Source organism: Humulus lupulus, chromosome 9, assembly GCF_963169125.1.
Source record: "Humulus lupulus chromosome 9, drHumLupu1.1, whole genome shotgun sequence".
Taxonomy (NCBI): domain Eukaryota; kingdom Viridiplantae; phylum Streptophyta; class Magnoliopsida; order Rosales; family Cannabaceae; genus Humulus; species Humulus lupulus.
In genome coordinates, this window is record NC_084801.1 from 37,528,889 (window position 1) to 37,551,216 (window position 22,328).

The following is a 22,328-nucleotide window of genomic DNA, read 5'->3' on the forward strand; positions in this document are numbered from 1 at the left end:
GGGTGTGAGTTTGGGGTTGGGTTTGGAGGCAGACCGAGTCTTGGGGGTCTTGGTTAAGGACGGCTTAACAGGCGACGTTGGAGGAGGAATAGATGGTGTGTTTGGGTTCGGCAATGGAGAGGATGCAACAGGGGAAGACGCAGACACAACAGAGGAACGAGTAACACGTTTAGGTGACTTACCAACAGAACAAGGCGGACAGGCATGGATTACATTGTCTGAGGGACTGACGGGAGGAACAGACGCAGTCACCACCTTGGGAAGGGACGGCAACGGAGAAGATGGAGATGACTCCGCGACGGTAGGCAGAACCGGAACAATGGCCATAGCCACACTAGGATCAAGAGCAGGGGACACAACTCGACTGGGGTGATGTGGCGATTGCAGATGGCACAGATGCATCCACAGAAGATGGGACAGCCACCTTCGGAGAAGGAGAGACTGGCACATCGGCGACATCAGAAGATTGGAGACGGGAACGAAGTCGATTGGCTCTTTGCTTCATAATGCTGAACTCCTTTAGGGTTTCTGCAATTGGACCACTGTAAACACAACTCACACAAGCTCAAGTGATGTTATATTTATAGAAAGACTTTATGAATGCCCCTACAAGAAATTGAACGTGCACAAAGAATGACAAAGCCCATTAAAAAATAACCCACACTAATATATGAAAGACCAAACCAGACATTTTTTTTTTTTTTAAATAAAAACAAGAATAGAATAGAATCCAAACAGCCAACGTTTAAAAAAAAACTTGAATGGCAGTAGAGATTTAGGAACAACTACTCTGAGAAGCTCAACATGGATTAAAATATCTGATCAAAATATACACATCATGCTTACAAAAAAAAAATGAGAAAAGTTTGTGATATATACACTCGGAAGAAACACTGTCTGAGTAAACACACAAAGTTTTTCTTAACAAGAGTTTTGAGCCATTATTTTCATTTGTGTGTGCAAAAAGACCTCATGTGGACCAATAAGCAGTAAATGGTCCACTCACTCCTCATAAAAAACTTTTTTTTGTTTTTGTATTTTTACTTGATATATCCTCTTTTGACAACAAACAGTCTGAGTTTTCCAAGTTCCCAGCACTGGCTTTCACTCATCATCAGAGATGTAGCCGTCTCCTTTCTATTTATTTTGCTCATCAAATACCAAGAGGAGGAGCAAACTCCTCAGGGCATATGATGGTACAAAGGAAGCTCTTCCCATTGCATCCAATAATGGTAGCCTTTTGAGCTGGAGAAAATAAGGGCTCAATTCTAAATCTTGGAAAAAATAGTGTGATTAAGAAGCAGTGACCAAGAAACAAGTAATTCACACAAACTTAGGGAAAATAAAATTTGGTAAAGCATGAAAAAAAATGTGACCAGACGAAACACCGAACCTCTCAGATGGTGCAGAGACCAATGCTGGTTCGGAGATGAGCATAAATTTGAGCATCAAGAGCTTTTGTAAACAAATATGCTAACTGGGCATTAGTGGAAACATGAGAAATTGTTAGCAATTTAGACTCAACCATGTTTCTAATGAAATGATAACGTATGTCAATGTGTTTGGTCCTTGAATGTTGAACTGGGTTTTTCGAAATGTTAATGGCGCATGTGCTATCACAAAAGAGGGTCAATGACTTTTGGGGATAGCCATAATCAGTGAGCATCTTATTGAGCCAGATGAGCTAAGTACAACAGCTGCCAGCCGCAATGTACTCTGCTTTAGCAGTGGAGAGTGAAATAGAATGTTGTTTCTGTTGGTTTTTATTGATCAAATAAGAGATTATGCGCAGTGGAACAACAATCAAATTGTCAGATTAATCCCATAAGATTTCTAGATCTACTTCTTCACACTCATATATATATTTAATCAAGGACAAGAATAGAAACATTACCTCAGGTCCTTCCTTGTTGCTATCTTTTCGTATGGCTGAATCATTGAGATCTCACACCAAGATCTTCCAAAATGTTCTCAGTCACTCAAAGAACGAGTGTGGGCTCGCTATACAAATAATAGGCAATAACTATTTATCAGATATTCTCAACACATGAGATCTGATAAAGTTTGGACCTAGGTTTTGTGAAGAACAATGACCTTTGTTTTTGTCACTGATCTTTTTCTCTGAGAGAATCCTAGATATTTTTCTATCCCTGAAAACTTACGTTCTGTGAAAATTGATATCTAATATATTAAAATATTTGTTATTTTAAACAAATTCAAAATAACTGATAAGTTATCAGATTTTTGTTTAAATAATAGTATTTAAATCAAATCAAAATATCTTATTATTTATTTAATATTTAAATAACTAAAATTGTGGAATCAAGAGACCAAGTCTATCTCTTATGCGTGTAGCACAATGCCTGTGCACTGTGCCACACGTGTACCACATGCATGTGCAAGCATGTGATTTTTCCCAATTTTATTATTATTTAAATACCAAAAATCCCAAAAATAAATTAATTCAAAATTAATTATATTTTTGTTAAATCAAATAATTAATTAATTAATTACACATAATTAAACAATAATTATGTTTGATACATAGAAAAATATTTTACTTATCACATAAGTCATTTTTGCCCATTTTTGTATTTGCCTTTGACAGTGATTGTTTGAGCCATTCTGGGGACCATGGACCTATAACATTAAGCTCCAATAAATTGAAACTAAATAATTAAACTCTTTCATTATAATAGTTAATTTATTAATTCTGATATTACTCCACTATAAATTCAGAACTGCACTCTTTATGTTATAGATATACTTTTACAGAAATCTTTTTCTTAAGTCGTCCATTGATATAACCATCTTACAATAGTTCAACCCTCTAATTAATTAGTTCATAAATTAGAATGGAAGAATTACCATTTAACCTTTCTAATTTACTTCTTATTCCTTAAGTACCATTAATTCACTAGTGAATAATTAATCTATAATCTAATTATAGATTTGAGCTCAAAATCATTCAGTTCCAGAATTAATCCTTAAGGGAACTAATATACGATCCGTTAGGAAATATTAGATTCTGTATTGTTGATACATGTTCCCAGCCATCCATGATATTAAATCTCCAAAACAAAAGTCATTAGCCTCATTCCTTGAAGAGATCTTAACGAGTGAATCAAAAGATTTAATAAATATGAACAGGAGTTCATGAATACTCAGGATTTAGGTTGATCTATAAATGATCATCAGTTATGATATGAATTACCAGTCTTTATTGTTAAATGGTTTTTGGATAAAGACTTTAATTCACATCGCTCCATGTAATATATAATCATATTATATAAAGCACCTTTATCGAGATGTCTTTCCACATCAATAATCCGAATCTAGATTATTTGTATCATTATGATACTCAGTAAACCGTACTTACAACTCCAATTAAAGAATTCCATAACTTTAATTTGTTGTTGTTGACTATTTTTATTCATTCATGTGATCTTAATTCTCTCGTACTAATACAAGATCACGCCCTCAATAATGAATATGGAATTTTTATGATATTTGCAAAATTATTCAAACAATAATTTAACAATCTAAATATGACAATAATAATAAACCATTGTATTTATTTATTCACAGAAAAAACAAATGTCTTTACATGCTTTTAGGACACACTCCTTACAGTTTCTTACTAAACCAAGAGACCAAGTTGTTCCCTATATAGAAACAACCCCCATAAGTACTTTTCCTATCATCTATAGATCCTGCCCAATCAGAATTACTATACCCTACCAAGGACATATTTGTATCACATGAATACCATAAACCAAATTCGATAGTCCCTGCAAGATATTTAAAAATACGTTTGACAGCAGTAAGATGAGATTGTTTAGGATTGGCTTGATAACGGGCACATAGACCAACACTAAAGGAAATGTCAGGACGACTAGCTATGAGATACAACAGGCTTCCTATCATGCTACAGTACATGGTTGGATCTACCGGGTCCCCAAATTCATCTTTATTCAGTTTAGAGGTGGTGCCTATAGGAGTGCGTGCATGTTTGACCTGAGTGAAACCAAACTTTTCGAAAATGGACTTGGTATACTTAGGCTGAGAAATAAACATTCCCTGATCTGATTGCTTAATCTGAAGTCCTAGAAAATAAGATAGATCTCTTATTAGACTCATCTCAAACTCACTTTGCATAAGTTCCACAAACCTAGTAACCTCACTCTCACAAGTTGACCCAAAAATTATGTCATCCACATATATCTGTGCAACAAATATTCCATCAGTTAGATACCTGATAAAGATAGTATTATCTGCACTACCACGGGTGAATCCATTTGACAGAAGGTAGGCAGTAAGTCTGTCATACCATGCGCGGGGAGCTTGCTTTAACCCAAATAGGGCCTTTTTCAATTGGAAAACATGGTTAGGGAACTGAGGGTCCTCAAAACCTTGAGGTTGTTTCACATAAACTTCCTCTTGGAGAATACCATTCAAAAATGCACTTTTTACATCCATTTGATGTAATTTGATTCTCAGATGGCATGCGATTGCAAGAAGTAACCGAATAGATTCCAACCTTGCAACGGGGGCAAAGGTTTCTTCAAAGTCCACTCCTTCCACCTGATTGTAACCTTGTGCAACTAACCTTGCCTTATTCCTTATGACAGTGCCAAACGCATCTGGTTTATTCTTGAAAATCCATTTAGTTCCAACAACATTAGCTCCTTCAGGTAGGGGTACTAAGATCCACACATCATTTCGTTTGAATTGGAACATCTCATCTTGCATAGCAGCAAGCCATAACTCATCTAAAAGAGCATCCTTGACACTTTTTGGCTCAATCTGAGATAAGTAACAGGCGAAGGCAATCAGATTTTGTAATTTTCTTCTGGTGACCATGGTAGCATTTGGATTTCCAATAACAATATCAGGGGGATGAGCCTTCTGAATCCAGGAAGGGGGTCCATTTTTATAAAGCTTTGCATGTTGAGACCCCTTTTGCAGAGCACTGGTAGCTTCCTCATCACACTGTGAGCTGCTATGACCGACTTCTTGTTCCTCTGACACGGTTGGTTCAGTATGAAGTTGTTAGGAGTGTGTCCTAAAAGCATGTAAAGACATTTGTTTTTTCTGTGAATAAATAAATACGATGGTTTATTATTATTGTCATATTTAGATTGTTAAATTATTGTTTGAATAATTTTGTAAATATCAGAAAAATTCCATATTCATTATTGAGGATGTGATCTTGTATTAGTACGAGAGAATTAAGATCACATGAATGAATAAAAATAGTCAACAACAACAAATTAAAGTTATGGAATTCTTTAATTGGAGTTGTAAGTACGGTTTACTGAGTATCATAATGATACAAATAATCTAGATTCAGATTATTGATGTGGAAAGACATCTCAGTAAAGGTGCTTTATATAATATGATTATATATGACATGGATCGATGTGAATTAAAGTCTTTATCCAAAAATCATTTGACAATAAAGACTTGTAATTCATATCATAACCGATGATCATTTATAGATCAACCTAAATCCTAAGTGTTCATGAACTCCTGTTCATGTTTATTAAATCTTTTGATTCATTCGTTAAGGTCTCTTCAAAGAATGAGGCTAATGACTTTTGTTTTGGAGATTTAATATCATGGATGGCTGAGAACATGTATCAACAATACATAATCTAATCTTTCCTAACAGATCGTATATTAGTTCCCTTAAGGGTTAATTCTGGAACTGAATGATTTTTGAGCTCAAATCTATAATTAGATTATAGATTAATTATTCACTAGTGAATTAATGGTACTTAAGGAATAAGAAGTAAATTAGAAAGGTAAAATGGTAATTCTTCCATTCTAATTTATGAACTAATTAATTAGAGGGTTGAACTATTGTAAGATGGTTATATCAATGGACGACTTAAGAAAAAGATTTCTGTAAAAGTATATCTATAACATAAAGAGTGCAATTCTGAATTTATAGTGGAGTAATATCATAATTAATAAATTAACTATTATAATTAAAGAATTTAATTATTTAGTTTCAATTTATTGGAGCTTAATGTTATAGGTCCATGGTCTCCGAAATGACTCAAACAAACACTGACAAAGGTAAATACAAAAATGGGCAAAATGGACTTATGTGATAAGTAAAATATTTTTCTATGTATCAAACATAATTATTGCTTAATTATCTGTAATTAATTAATTAAGAATTAATTAATTATTTGATTTAACAAAAATATAATTAATTTTGAATTAATTTATTTTTGGAATTTTTGGTATTTAAATAATAATAAAAATTAGGAAAAATCACACGCCATCATAGGCATGTGGTACACATGCGGCACAGTGCACAGGCACTGTGCTACACGCATAAGAGAGTGTACTCAGTCTCTTGATTCTACAATTTTAGTTATTTAAATATTAAATAAATAATGAGATATTTTAATATGATTAAAATATTATTATTTAAACAAAAATCTGATAACTGATCAGTTATTTTAAATTTGTTTAAAATAACAAATATTTTAATATATAGGATATATTAAATATATGATATCAGTTTTTCAGAGAACGTAACTTTTCAGGGATAGAAAAATATCTAGGAATCTCTCTCAGAGAAAGAGAACAGTGACATAAACAAAAGTCATTGTTCTTCACAAAACCTAGGTCCAAAACTTTATCATATCTCATGTGTTGAGAACATCTGATAAATAATTTATTGCCTATTATTTGTATAGCGAGCCCACACTCGTTCTTTGTGTGCCTGAGAACATTTTGGAAGATCTTGGTGTGAGATCTCGAGGATTTAGCCATACGAAAAGATAGCAGCAAGGAAAGACCTGAGATAATTTTTCTATTCATGTCCTTGATTCAATATATATATGCATGTGAAGAAGTAGATCTAGAAATCTTTTGGGATTAAACTGACAATTTGATTGTTGTTTCGCTGTATATAATCTCTGATTTGATCAATAAAAACCAACAGAAGTGACCTAGACGGAGTGTCAGGAACCATTTGGTTTTGTCTAGCTGTGACTGGAACAGGTGTAGTTAATACTGGAGCTTCATCATCTGCCATTGGTTCTTCAGAGTTTTCCAAGTCATCAAATCAAACATTGATGGACTCAACCACTGAACAAGTTCTTTTGTTGAACACACGATAGACACGACTGTTAAGCGAATACCCAAGAAACACTCCTTCATCACTCCTTGGATAAAATTTTCCTAAATGTTCTCGATCATTTAGGACATAGCACACACATCCAAAAATGTGCATATGACTGACATTAGGAGTCCTTCCTTTCCAAAGCTCATAGGCAATCTGTGTCGTGCTAGTTCTCAGATGAACCCGATTGCAGATATAACAGGCTATATTAATTGCTTCAGCCCAAAAATGCTTAGAAATGTCCTTAGCATGCATCATTACCCTAGCCATTTCTTGTAAGGTCCTGTTCTTCCTTTCAACAACCCCATTCTATTGAGGTGTTTTTGGAGCTGAAAACTCATGTTTTATTCCTAACTGATCGCAGAAATCGGAGAACACAGTGTTTTCAAACTCTTTTCCATGGCCACTTCGAAGTCGATAGACTTTCCCAATCTTAGATTCCTTTTCATTTTTGAGTCTGAGAACTAAGGCTGAAAAGAGTCCAAAAGTGTCTGACTTTTCTTTGAGGAAATCTACCCAAGAGTACCTAGAGTAATCGTCAACAAGAACCATGACAAATCGTTTACCACTTAGACTTTCATTCTGCATGGGTCCCATTAAATCCACATGAATCAACTCCAGCACACGGGAGGTGAGAAGCATGTTTACAGGAGGATGTGAGGCTTTTGTATGTTTTCCCAGTTGGCAAGGCCCACACAACCTATCTCTAGTGACTTTCATCTCTGGTATCCCTTGAACAGCTTGTAGTTTCACAATTCTCTTCAAGTCTCTAAAGTTCAAGTGCCCCAGTCTATAGTGCCACAGGTCTGGCTTATCAAAAAAGGATCTATTGCACAAGACTTGATTGCTTAGCGCATAGCAGTTGTCGCTGGTTCTATTACCTGTCAAGACTGAGCACCCATTAGTTGCAACAAGACAATGGGTTTTAGAGAAACTTACAGTGTAGTCATTGTCACAGAGTTGGCTGATGCTAATAAGATTTGCCTTGAGACCTTTAACGTACAACACCTTAGTCAATGGAGCTACTCCATTTAGCACCAGATCACCTTTTCCAAAGATCTGACCCTTGTTCCCATCATTGAAGGTCACAACTCCCTCCTTTCCTTCTTTATAGTTTACCAGCACATTTCTGTTGCCGGTCATATGTCGGGAACATCCACTGTCGAAGTACCATTGATCTTCGTGAAAAGCTGAAAGAGAGGTGTGGGCAACTAATGCAACATTCGTGTTAAGATCAGATTTTGGTTTCCACTCACTAGATGACAACTTTCCAGTAAATCGATTTAGTTGTTGAAAGTTATTTGGAAGATCGATCATAGCTTTCAAATACGCCTGCAACTTGTAGCATCTGGGTCTAATATGTCCTCTTCTGTTACAAAAATGAAAAATGGGAACAAATCTCTCCTTTTGAACCTGACCATCCAGGATAGTCTTCCTTCCTTCGAATCTCAACTTGATGGGTCCAGATGAGACATTGATCCGTTTAGTGGAATCTGGAAAACCAAGACTGAAAGTATTGTGCATTGAGTCATCATGAGTCTTATCTTCCTTGTTCTTGGACGAAGAGGGATCATTAATTCCCAAAATTTCCCCTTTCTTGTAAAGCATTTTGTACCCAATGGATGTTCGATCTCCATATGGTTTTTGTAATTGCAAGGTGTGGTTAATTGCAGCAGTTCCTAGAGGGATAAACTCAAGAGATTGTCTAGCCCTTATTAAATCTGCAGTCAGTTTGTAAATCTCACTGTCCTTCTCATCAAGCTGTTTTGTGAGCTTTTTAACAGTGTCCTCCAACCCATCCTTCTCAAATTCAAGTTGTTGTTTGGCACTAGTGAGACCTTTGATTTGTTTAGCCATATACTCCCATTGAGCGAACATCTCCTCATATGCATGCTGTCTCCCATCACTGTCCTCATCTGTTGAGCTTGAGTTTCCATCTTCCTCTGAACACATTAATTGATGACTCTTTGCCACAAAAGCCACCACCTATTTCTCTTCATTAGACCTGTCACTTGAGGTGGAGCTCTTTTCTTCATCACTATCACTCCATGTAGCTGCTAAGGCTTTCTTCTTCTTAAGAGTGTTGGCACACTCAGCTTGAATATGTCCAAAACCGTCACATTCTCAGCACTGTATTCCCATGTTTTTCTTGTCACCAAACTGCTGGGTTTGCTTATTGTTTCCACCAAAGTTTCTTCTGGGACCATTCTCTTTTCCTCCTCGAAAGTTTTTCTTGTAATTCCTTTTCAAGAATTTAGCATAATTCTTGGTCAGCAACGCAAAAGTCTCATCAGTGAAACCCTCAGATGCATCTGAGATCAACTTCTTTTCCTCCTTATGCACAAATGCAAGACTATTATCAGCTTTTTCTATTTCGGGATCTTTCTGCTTCTTGCCTTTCTTCCACCGGGTGAGACTTATTTCATAGTTCTGCAATGACCCAATTAACTCATCAAGATCAAGTTCCTCGACATTTCTCATTTCTTCTATAGAGGTAACTTTTGACATGAACTTTCGAGGCAGAACTCCAAGCACCTTGCGAACCAGTTTTCTGTTTGAGTAAGTCTTTCCAAGTGCATAAGATTCATTCGAGATATCGCACAATTTGGCATGGAACTTCGCTACAGTTTCTTCCTCCTCCATAGACAGATTTTCAAATGCTTTTGCCAAAGCCCTCAGTCTGGACTTCTTTACAGCATCAGTTCCTTCATTTTTTATTCTCAGTTTCTCCCAAGCTTCTTTGGCAATTTCACAGTTGGCTATGACTTTCAGCTGATTTGTAGAAACTGCATTAAAGAGAGCATGCATAGCCTTTGAATTAAAATTGGCCCATTCCATCTCTTCTGTAGTCAATCGACTCATTTTTTTAGGCTTAACAACCTCATCCTCAACAACAGTTGAACACTTCCATCCATCTTCAACAGCCATCCACACCCGTTCATCAACAGCTCTCAAGAATGCACGCATTTTTGTCTTCCAGTAAGGATAATTTGCCCCTTCAAGCATTGGGGGTCGAGTATGGAACCTCCTTCTCTGAACATCTCCATTCTGTACAAACAATTAAACAAAAACAAAAGACAATATATTCCCAGAGTCGGAACTCAGAGAGGGTCAGTGTCAACTGGAGAACCCAGAAAAACAAGAATTGCGAATTACACGAAGACAAATCAACAATCAATTTCAGTACACAAAAGATAGGAGGATCGAAAGAAAAACAATTAGATCAACCTGGCTCTGATACCAATTGAAAAACCTAAGTTTTTGCCTATCTTTCCAGTTTTACAATGACACACAAAATTACAAGCTTCGTCTGCACTGAAAACTCATTCCAGCCGACTAGTGCTTGGGTTCCCTGAACCAGGATAATAACTCTCACTATATTCAAAAGTAATTTTACATAAACCAGTTCAAGAATCAATATGTAAAACTGTACAATCTATCTCAAAATAAAGTGAAGCTTTTTACCCTAAACAACCAAATCCCTTGGTTATAAATGCAAGATCCCCTTGCTTCAATGTTGAACTCCCTTCAACAATACCACAAATCCGAAAACCTTCGAATCTATAGCATCAAGACCCAGCTGAACTCCTTCAGCAATCACGGCTTGATTCCAGAGCTTGCACAGAAACCTTCAACCATCTTCAATGGAGTTTCTTGCCAACACCTGCAAAAATCAATAGAAAAAAAAAAACAGAGCAAAAACACCCAATCGAATCTATCGAACGAAGAGAGTTGGTTATAACTAATTAACGAGACCAAAATATATCATTGGCTGCAATTAGGTATAATCCCGAACCAACTAACAGCTGTAACTCACTAACAACCTTGCTTTACACACATGCTGACGTGGACTCTAACTAAAAACGAATAAACTCTAGACATAACAAAAGTCCATTCGAGACGCGACTGGACCTAATTTGTCATACACAAAATATTGGTCCTTACACAAGGGTTTATGATCACTGCCCAATAATCAAGATGATGAATAGAATATCTCAGAAATAGATGCAACCACTCATTGTTACTAAGCATGGGATCAAGGTGGCATTGGGTGAAGGATGGAGGTGATTGCTGATTACACCATGTGAATTTGGCTCCCAAGAACCCCATGTCAACCACTCCACAATCCTCAAGAGTTCTTTTAAAATTATTCATGAGGTAATTCGGTCTAGGACCTCCTCCATATTTTTTGGAATTGAAAATCATCCCATTCAAATCAACCCCACAAAGCCATGGACCCGATTGGAAGTGGGCAACCCCGTGATAGAGTTTCCAGGATTCATATCTTAAATTAGCATCGGGTTGACCATAGAAGCCTGTGAAACTCCAAGGTTGAGAACCTTCCGATGAAACCATTACGTCAATATGAGAAAATGTGAAAGAAACAAGGTCCACTTCAATTGAGTCTTTTCACTACGACCCCTTTTATGTACAACAAAATTTACTAGTGAAACTGAGACGGACCCGGAGCAGCTCAAGTTGTATGTGGTTACTAAGAGTCTCGGACAGAAAAATGAGGTCTGGTTGAAGAGCCCGAATATGGGTGTTAAGGGCATTGAACTTTCGGTCACTACCCATTCCCCGAACATTCTAGAGTAAGAGATTCATTGTAACCGGCAGCCCTGCTTTGCAGGCCCTGCTGATGATACCGGGATATGGGTTTCATCACCAACCCGGAGAGGTAAAGAAACTAGAACCAAAGCGTTCAAAACAAAGCCCTCAACGATGAAGGAATCTCATGGTGAGGGTCCATATGTTCCGCTAGTTTTTTGTTGGAAGAATCTGAAGCAATAGGTGAAGAACGAACGTTCTTTTTAGGATGGAGAATTTTTGAAGAACCAGTACATTTGGGTATCTTGCTATTGCTACCATTTGTGGCTCAGGAAAGTGAGGAAGGAAGAAAACGGGTTCTTAGGTTCTTGGGAGCATTTATGGCAGATATAGGAGCATCAGTTGAGTTAAAGTAGGAGACCCCAACATAGCAGAAATATTAGTTGTCATTGTATCATTCACATGCACATGATCGGGCGTCCCCATGCAAACATATGCGTGAGTTGGGTCATTCAAATCCGAACCCGACTCACTTGTGTCAAAAAGCTCATTACTTAAAATTCTATTTTTTTTATTACGTGGCAACATTTATTAATGACATTTGGATTGGGAAAATATTCAATCAGGATAAATAACATTTTTCTTACCGTAAATTATAAATGATGTGGCATTGCTTGTATCATTTCCTTCATTTTCATTGACCTTTTCCTTATTGTTTCCTAGAGCACTCCCATCCTTAATGCATAGTGTATGCCTAAATTTTCATATTCTTCCAAATTCATGCTTGAATTAATGGGTCTACTTAGAGGAATTTCGGGAGTAAAGGTTGAATCCTTTTTTATTAAGAGTCATTATGTCCTTTTTTCCACTACAGAACAAAGGCATATTGATCTTAGGATCGCTAGTTGCCATATTTGATTGAGAGACAAAGTTGACTATTGGATTGACAACTGGGATATGGCTCTTGCCTTTTTGTTCATTGCTTTCAATAGACTTTTTGGCAGCCAAATTAGTTTTTAGAACTAATACTCTTTCCTTTTATGTTGTTTCTTTCCATAATGGTACCACTCGGATTGGCCATCTTCTTATCCCATGTCGGCATTGGAAAAGATGAAGAAGAGCTTCTCCACCCCCCTTAAACATTGATAAACGAGGCACTGATTTATTGTCCATGGTTGAGTTGTGTCGTGTACGTTTATTAGATATGGCGGGTCTCAAAACTAGCACCTTGCAAATCCATTCACCATACTTTAATTTAATGACACCCTTCACGTTTATAACTTTTTCTGGGCAGTCATGTATAGGATGACCTAAAGTCCCACTGTTGAAACAAAGCACAGGGAACCTTTCAAATTTCAGCGGAATAGGCGAAGCACTTCACCATCCATAATCTTGGCTTTAATGAATCTAGGTAGAGGTTTGTCCACTCGAATTAACACCTTCACTCTTACAAATTTTCCAAGCCAGTCTCCATATTTGTTAGCATCAACCTCCAATACCTCTCCAATCAGGCTACCAAAGTATGATCCTTTGACTTTGGACAAAAAAAAAATTGGAAGGTTGTGGAGTTGGATCCAAAAGGCATATTTAACAAAAATTAGTTTAGAAAAGTCATCAGCCCCCTTCGGGTCCTTAAGCACCATCAAACTATTCTCAAATATCTATGTTCCCTCACCGAGGATGCGGCGCCAGTCCAAATCCAAGACATAACGGAACAGAAAAACATTGTTTCCCATGGATTCCATTTCAAACTTCCCACGTAGCTTCCATACTAGGCGAACAAAATCAATAAGGGGTTCCCTGGGAACCACCTTAGTCGTGAGAATACGTCCCTCAATGGTTTTGGCCACATTTGCCAAACCTTCTTCCACTTGATCCTCATCAAACTCTACGATGATGATATCATCATCATTAATCTCTAAGGATTCGTACAAAGCAGATACCTTACCTGAATCCATGTATAAATGGGCGTATCGACCTGCTATACAACTTTCAAAACTCTACCTTGTGACTCTTATGAGAGAAAGGAAGAGAGAAAAATAGCTTCATCTTTACACTAGTTTTTGTTATAGCTATAAGGTTACTTTGTTTCTTTAACACAAAAGAGCTTGGAAGAGATAGAATAGTTTGAGAAAGATTCAACTTTTTTAGAACATCTATTCTATGAATTTAAAACATTATACAAAGGTCCTTCACAACCTTTATTTTATGTTTCAAGTATTCATAGTGCTTTAATAATAATGTTTTTTCAAATTTATATTGATATAATTTTATTTTTTGTAATAGCACCATATTTGACAAAAGCAGGAGCACATGTATAGTAAGGACTTAAGCACGATACATATTGGGCATGACAACCAATTATTATCTCTAATTGATAATCCTAGAAGCACACTTTATACAATTTATGTACAAATTTCATGTTATTATTATTTTCAAACAAGAAATTATATTGAAGAGATAAGTTTTAACATTCTTGAATATTTAGTTATGGTGTTCGAAAATATGCATGCAGGTACAACAGTTGGGCTCTTAGTTTTGTTGACAGCAATTTTCTTAGTATGGTGGAAAGTGAAGAAAAGAGAATTGACAAATCTCAGAGAGAAGTTTTTTAGAAAAAATGGTGGGTTGATACTACAACAACAATTATCTGCTCAACTAAATCAAGAAGAATCTCAATCAACAAAAGTCTTTTCTGAGGAAGAACTTCAAAGGGCCACAAATAATTTTCATGAGGATAGAATTGTTGGAAAAGGAGGATATGGAATAGTTTACAAAGGGATATTGCCAAATAACAAAGTGGTTGCCATAAAGAAGTCCAAGCTTGGTGTTCAAACTGAAACTGAGCAATTTATTAATGAGGTGACAGTTCTTTTGCAAATCAGCCATAGAAATGTGGTTCGGCTATTAGGTTGTTGTTTGGAGACAGAAACACCTTTGCTTGTTTATGATTTTGTGGGTAATGGGACTTTGTCCCATCATATTCACGAGAAATGTCATGAGTCTCCACTTTCATGGGACCTGCGAATTAAGATCGCTGAAGAAATAGCCAGAGTACTTGCATACTTGCACTCTGAATGTTCTACACCAATTATACATAGGGATGTTAAGACAACAAATATACTATTAGATGAAAATTACATAGCAAAAGTATCTGATTTTGGAGCTTCTAGACTTATTCCTTTAAACAAAAGTGAGCTTACAACCTTGGTGCAAGGTACACTGGGATACTTGGATCCAGAATACTTTCAAACAGGCCAATTGACTGATAAAAGTGATGTTTATAGTTTTGGAGTTGTTTTAGCTGAGCTACTTACTGGCAAAAAAGCAGTATCTTTTGCTAGAGTTGAGAATGAAAGAAACCTAGCAATGCTCTTTCTAAATTCAATGCAAGAGGATTTTTTGCTTGAGATTCTTGACAAAAATATTGTTAAGGAAGGGAGGATTGAAATAATAAAGGAAGTTGCCAAACTTGCATCAATGTGTTTAAGAGTGAAAGGGCAAGAAAGACCTACCATGAAAGAAGTGGCTTTGGAGCTAGAGGGATTGAGAATCATGGAAAAGCACCCGTGGAGAGAAGCTCATAATTTGTGTCAAGAAGAGAGTGAGTACTTGCTTGGAGCCACAACGACAATAAATACTTTCGAAATTTAATTTGGTGGTCAAATTGGTTCTAATAGTACAACAAGTACTAGATGTAACAACTCCACAAGTCAGATTTTGATTCCATACAATGATGGACGTTAGTTGATAATATCCTTTGTATTGTCAGCTAGTTAGTTTTACGCCCTAAATTTTTATGCTTAGTTAAAAGGAAAAATATATACAAAATAAGAGCTTGTAGGAATCCTGAAAAAGTTCTAATCAGTATGAATATTTTTTATTTTCTATACACAAATAAATTGTATGCTTATTATATATATATATATATGACGGTGTATATTATATTTATAGAAGACTTTTAACAAATTTTTAAAAAATTCTTAATAATTTATAACGTGAAAATCAAAAATCAAACAGTCTAGTTTACTCGCAAATAGAAAGCAAAACAGACACACGTGCATTAAGCTATTTGAATTCTGATTTTAGTAATATAAATTTTTTAAATTTTTTTAAAAGTTGGTGAAATATTCTATATAATATCATATATAAAATAATTGGAGTTACAACCAATCCATTTGTTAGAAACAAAAACAATTCCTCCCCATAAAAATAGGCCCTATTTTTGTTTTGTTTTGTACGCGAGACTTTTCCATTTCCTCGCAAATCCCAACAACATTCTTATACTTGTTTTTATTTAATTTTATTTTCTGAGATTTTATATGTTGGATAATTTATTATAGATATGTATATATGTTTATGGGACTTTGTTCTTTTCTTTTGTGGTACTTGACTCGTAGAAGCCTCGTTAGCAGAAAAAGAAGAAGGGAAAAATTCATAAAAGCCTATAATATAATTTAGTAACGCTTTTCATATACAACACGTTAGCTTTTTTTATACTTAATAATCGATATATTATTGTGTGTGCCTCTTAGGTTATTACATTTTTATCATTCTAATCTTCGATTTTCACTTATTTTATAAATAAATAATAAAACAAGAACTAAAGATAATTTAATCAAATAACATAAAAGAAATTACAAAATATAATGAACTACATAGGATTTAAAACATTATTATTTTTTGTATTTTTATATTTAATTATTTAGTTGTATTAAGTTTGATTGGAAGATTAAAAATAAAAAATTATAGATACATATATGTATACAAGTTTGTTTTAAAAAAAAATATTAATGGAGGTTTGAATTCTAAACAAGTAACGAGAACATACCACTTTGAAGTTATAGATTTTTGTTTAAGAATATTTATTTTCTGTATTATTACTTTGTTCAATATTCACACTATGTGGCAGTATGTGCAATATTTTTCTCTAGCTATTATTTGACAATTTTAAAATTATTATAATTATTAGAAGTGTTCTAAATTATTATTTTAATAATTTCTACTTAAAATGAAAACATGTATAATAACAATTACCTCGAACAAATGATATAAAATTTACTAAACTATTTTAATTATTTGACAATATTATGTATATATATATATATATATTCAAATGTTGTTATCAATTGTAATGCTAAAATGGTAAACTATAAATATATATGATTATATGACTGGAAGCAAAATTAGATTAAGCCAATATATATAAGTAAATAATATAAAATTATAAGTTACAAAATACAATTACATTTCTAATTTTTGGTTCGTCAACTAATCATTATGTTAAAATTGAACTACTTTATTAAGTCTCTATAATTTCGTCATTTACATAAAATTTAAGTGTTTTTTTTATGTGTTTCTTGTTCAAATATATTAAATATATTTAATAATATATTATTTTTACCTACAGTAACTACACAAGAGCATTAATTTTATATAATGCAAATTCCAAATAACGGTAGAGATCATTTTCTTTGTGGTATTTGTCAACTTAATTAATTAATTTACAAGTTTTAATAAGTTTGACAACAATTTGTTTTTAATGAATTATAAGAATTAAAGTTTTTTTTTTTCAGTGCATAAATATATAAGTATATATACATGTACGCCCTAATTATTCACGGGCTATTAGTGAGCTAAGAAATGACATAATTATATCAACCACGTGGATGCCACGTACCCGGAGCTGCTGTTGCCAGGTCCTACCTCTCCAGCTCGAGGTAACCAAAGGCTTAATGAGATTACTAAGGAGTCGGGTCAGAAGTATGGACACCACGGGCTAAGAATACATTAAGCTCGAGGTACGAGCTTGAGTTGGCACCTCTGACCCCTTATCAAGTCAACCACGCAATGTAAATGTGCATATATCAGACATCACGTGTCTGATATATCCCTGAATTCTCGGACACGCAGTATAAACGTGCGTGTTCAGGCACCCACGACTGGGTTGGGTCGTGCGGCCCATTATCCTCCTTACCTATTGATTAAACCACACTTCATTGTCAGGTTTTATGAATTAATCATGAATGTCACAGAAGTAACATGATGGGTAAGAAGGTCAAGGGATGAGCCCCCTTGCCAACCCCCAGGTGCCCTCTCCCTATAAATATGGAGACCCTGGGAATTGCAAAGGGTTGTATTCTATTGTGTAAAGAAATACACTGTAAAGAATATCATAGAGATAGCAATAATATTGGCTGGTGGACTAGAAGGATTTTAACCTTTGAACCACCTAAAAAAAAGTATTCTTGTTACCATTTTACTTTAAGATCATTCATCTATTACGGTTCATTATTTAGCACTTATCCCACTCTTTATTCTATTAATTATCTGTTGCCGAAGAACCGCGTCAACAGTTTGGTGCTTTCATTGAGAGATGTTAGATTGGTGCTATCGCAAATACCCAACTATGGTAGTCACTCGCTCAAGACATGGCAACGAGGCGGACCAACGTGATGGGCAGGAGGCCCATCATGCCGCCATTTCCGATGATCAGAACCCTGAGGTTAAGCAGCGGCCGGGCAAGCAGCCAATAGGCCAAGATGACACTGGAAGTTCGGCTCCCCGGCCACCTAATCCGAACCCAGATTTTTATACGGCGGTGGCAATGGAGAACGCACAGCTGAGGAGCCAGCTGGCGAAAGCTAACCAGCAAATTCAAGAGGTTTTGGCCCGACTACCCCCTCTTACAACCGACGCTAACGTCGGAAAGAAGCAAGGCGAGACTCATAAGTCCCGCCGGGGTAATCGGTCCAGGCCTAGCCAGTCGGTCAGACCCCCGGCATCAAACTCTACTCCCACATCGCACCACCGGGAGACCACTTTTGAAGAACTACCCAGGGCCGAGCAACAGTACAGCCGATCGGTCTGGACCTCAATTCCCATCTCACTTCCGCCCTCGAGTGCGCCCAGGAAGGCTCGAGGGAGCTCGCGAAGGAGATTCGGGGAGGGCTCACAACGACAACCCGTCCTGGCCAACTGTCCTGCACCCCGCTTAGATCGCCGAGCACAGGACCCGGAGGATGGCAGAGCGGAGCGGCCCCGACCTAGCCTGATCCACCCTGACGGGACTAGGATCGCATCTCCGGTCAAGCATCCTCCTTCATCAATAAGATACCCATCTCCTCCCCGACCAGTCCGAGACATTCCGGCTCATGGGAGCAGTAGGAGAAATCCTCCTTCCGTTAGACCCTCCCATCGTAGCCGGGCGCCCAGAGAAGTCCCAGATCCTCATCCCCAGAGGCAGGCTCCAAGCTTCTCAAATGGGAGCTATTGGACCAGAAGCCGTCGAAGTGACCTCTCCGGCGGAGACCTGCGCCAACGCTTGAGCTCGGCGCAAAGTCCTCAGGCCTCCCCGAGGGGCGACCTCCGAGATCGTCTAAACTCTCAAAGGGGAGACCCGATGGGAAACGGCAGCCGTGCTCACCAAAGGGAAGACCTGTCCGAAGTACGCGACAGCGGGAACGTCCCATATAACCTATCTCAAGAAAGGAGGGAAAATAACCCACCAAATACGTACAATGGATCTGGAGCTGTTGAACAACCCCGGAACAACCAAGGGAATCAGGACAAAACCCTTGAGCATCTGGCTTAGATGGAGGAGCTGATGAGGAAGCTCCTATCAGAAAAAGAAAAAGATGAATATGATTCAGGGGACAAACTTGAGCTCTTCGCCCCCAGCATAGCAGCAACGACATATCCACCTAGTTTCCGTATGCCGCACTTGTCCAAATTTAACGGAGACGGGGATCTGTCAGATCATCTGGGTATGTTCAATACCTTGATGATGGCCCACAACATTGGCCCCGAGTTGAGGTGCTTAATATTTCCCTCCACCTTGACTGGGCCGGCCAGGAAATGGTTCAAGTAGAGTAAGAAGCAGTCAATCAGCTCGTGGAAAACTTTCTCTACTGACTTCAAGAGGGCATTCCAAGCTTCCCAGGCTGCCCGCATCAAGGCCGACACCCTGGCAAACATAAGGCAACAACCCGACGAGCCTCTGAAGGCTTACTTGAGCAGATTCGCGAACGTCGCTGCTCGGGCTAGAGACGCAGATGACAGCTCCAAGCACATGGCTTTGAGAACTGGGATCCTCGTCGGAGGGGGACTCTGGAAAGAGATACAAAGGAAGGGAGTCAACACCGTAAATGAATTCATAAATAGGGCCCAGGGTTGGATCAATCTGGAGGAGGCGCAAGCCTCAGCCACACGAACCAGCCAGGCCCCTGAACAGCCCGATGGAGTGGGAACAGAGATCGTGACAGCGACCCAGACCGTTACCCAGAATAACCAGTTTGGTGGAGGCAAGAGAAAGGGGAGCAGCGAGGGCAACCAGCACGGCCCAAAGAAGAACAAGTCTGTAGAAAAATTTAAGCCGGTCTACGCGACTTATACGGAGCTCACCCACTCTAGGGAGAACATCTTCCTAGCAAATTCTGCTCGCCTTCCCTGGAAGAAGCCGGAACCGTTAAAGCACCAGAAGGGTAAGCGAGACCCTTCCAAGTTTTGTCGGTTCCACAACGACATTGGCCACAATACCGATGATTGTAGACACTTGAAGGATGAGATCGAAACTCTCATCAGAGTCGGACCCTTGGCCCAATATGCGCGGAATAGAGTTCCCGCAGGACATCCAGCTCCGGAAGTCCCGGTCAGTCAGTCCAGGTCTCGGGTAGATCAGGACATCCCTCCTCCCGTGATAGGAGGATAGATCTCCACGATCTCTGGAGGTCCCCATTTGGCTGGTGCGAGCAGAGGTGCCCAAAAGAGATACATCAACGAACTTAAGGCTCATAATGGAGTCAAGTTCGTCCCTGAGCAGTATCTACCAAAGCAGCAGCGATTGGAGAGGCAACCAATTATATTTACTGAAGAAGATGCCAGCCACGTCCAGTTCCCTCATAACGACCCTCTGGTTGTAGCCGTGCAACTCGCGAATCGGAGGGTTAGAAGAGTGCTGGTCGATAATGGGAGCTCGGTAAACCTACTATTCCGGTCCACGCTGGAAAAGATGGGTTTGTCTGTCACCGAGATGAAAGCCACCTCCATCATGCTTTACGGATTCTCTGGAGAAGGATCGGCGGCAATAGGAACGATCGGGCTGGTGATCACCTTGGGAGAGGGACCTCAGACAGTCTCGAAACTCCTCGAGTTTGTGGTCATCGATTGTCCCGCCGCATACAATGCCATTTTGGGTCGACCTACACTAATAGCGTTTGAAGCCGTTACCTCCATCCTCCACCTCGCGCTGAAATTCCCCTCTTCCACGGGGATATGCATGGTCCGTGGCGATCAACTCGCTGCCAGGGAATGCTACAACATTTCTATGAAGGGAAAATTAAAACGTGGGCAGTTAACGATGACCGTCCAAGGTGGAAATGAGGAATCTCGAGAACCTTTGCCTAATCCTGAGATTGAAAAACCTCAGAGTGCCGATGGGGAAAATATCATCTTAAGTGATGATATTGACCCCAGAATAGGCGAGGATAAATCCGAGCTCCAAGATATCGAAGAGCTCGAGGAGATAACTATCGATCCACAGAATCCCTCATGGACGGTAAAGCTCGAGAAAAATCTATGTGGCGAGAGGAAGGTAGAGCTGATTAACTTCCTGCAGGAGAACCTGGACGTTTTCGCATGGTCTCATGAGGACACGGTGGGGGTCAGTCCGAGCGTAATCATGCACACCCTACATTTGGATAAAAGCGTGCCTGCGAAATCCCAAAAACAGAGGCGCCTAGGAACAACCCGAGCTGAAGCCCTAGAAGAGGAAGTAGCCCGGCTCAAAAAGTGCGGCTTTGTCCGAGGAGCTAAGTTCCCGGTCTGGGTCGCCAATCCTGTGTTGGTCCCAAAGCCCAACGGGAAATGGCGGACCTGCATCAAATTCTCCGATCTGAACAAAGCTTGCCCCAAAGACTATTTCCCCTTGCCGAGGATTGACCAATTGGTAGACGCCACAGCGGGACATGAGCTCATGTCCTTTATGGATGCGTACTCGGGCTATAATCAGATCGCCATGAATCTAACGGACGAGGAGCACACTAGCTTCATGACGCCGACTAATGTTTACTGTTACAAGGTCATACCCTTCGGGTTGAAGAACGCCGGAGCTACGTACTAGAGGTTGGTAAATAGGATGTTTGCCAACCAGATCGGGAAGAACATGGAAGTGTATGTTGACGACATGCTGGTTAAGTCAAAAATTGCCGATAACCATGTTTCCGACCTGGAGGAATGCTTCAAGATACTGAGAGAATACGACATGAGGCTTAACCCGCAGAAGTCCACTTTCGGGGTCGCATCTGGAAAATTCCTGGGTTTCATTGTCAACACCAGAGGAATCGAGGAAAACCCCGATAAGATCAGGTCGTTGTTTGAGCTGCCCTCACCTTGGTCACGAAAGGACATTCAAGGCCTGACAGGAAGGGTGGCAGCCCTTAATCGGTTTATTTCTAAATCTACCGACAAGTGTCTACCATTCTACAACCTGCTCCGGGGGAATAAAAAGTTCGAATGGACCAAGGAGTGCGAACGTGCCTTCCTCGACCTGAAAGCATATTTAGCCGAACCACCCGTATTGTCCAAACCAATGGCAGGAGAGCCTCTTTTCCTTTACCTAGATGTCACAGAAGAC

The 22,328-nt window shown here is 38.5% G+C and overlaps 1 protein-coding gene across 1 annotated transcript in view; it reads left to right on the plus strand.

Moving 5' to 3' along the window:
* The window catches only part of LOC133801077 (wall-associated receptor kinase 2-like), a 39,118-nt gene extending 23,556 nt beyond the window's left edge, over positions 1–15,562 (plus strand). The window contains exon 3 of the mRNA XM_062239216.1: positions 14,211–15,562. Within this exon, the coding sequence (XP_062095200.1) occupies positions 14,211–15,349 (1,139 nt within the window). The 3' untranslated portion in view covers positions 15,350–15,562. The remainder of the gene's footprint in view (positions 1–14,210) is intronic.
* The last annotated feature ends 6,766 nt before the right edge of the window (positions 15,563–22,328 follow it).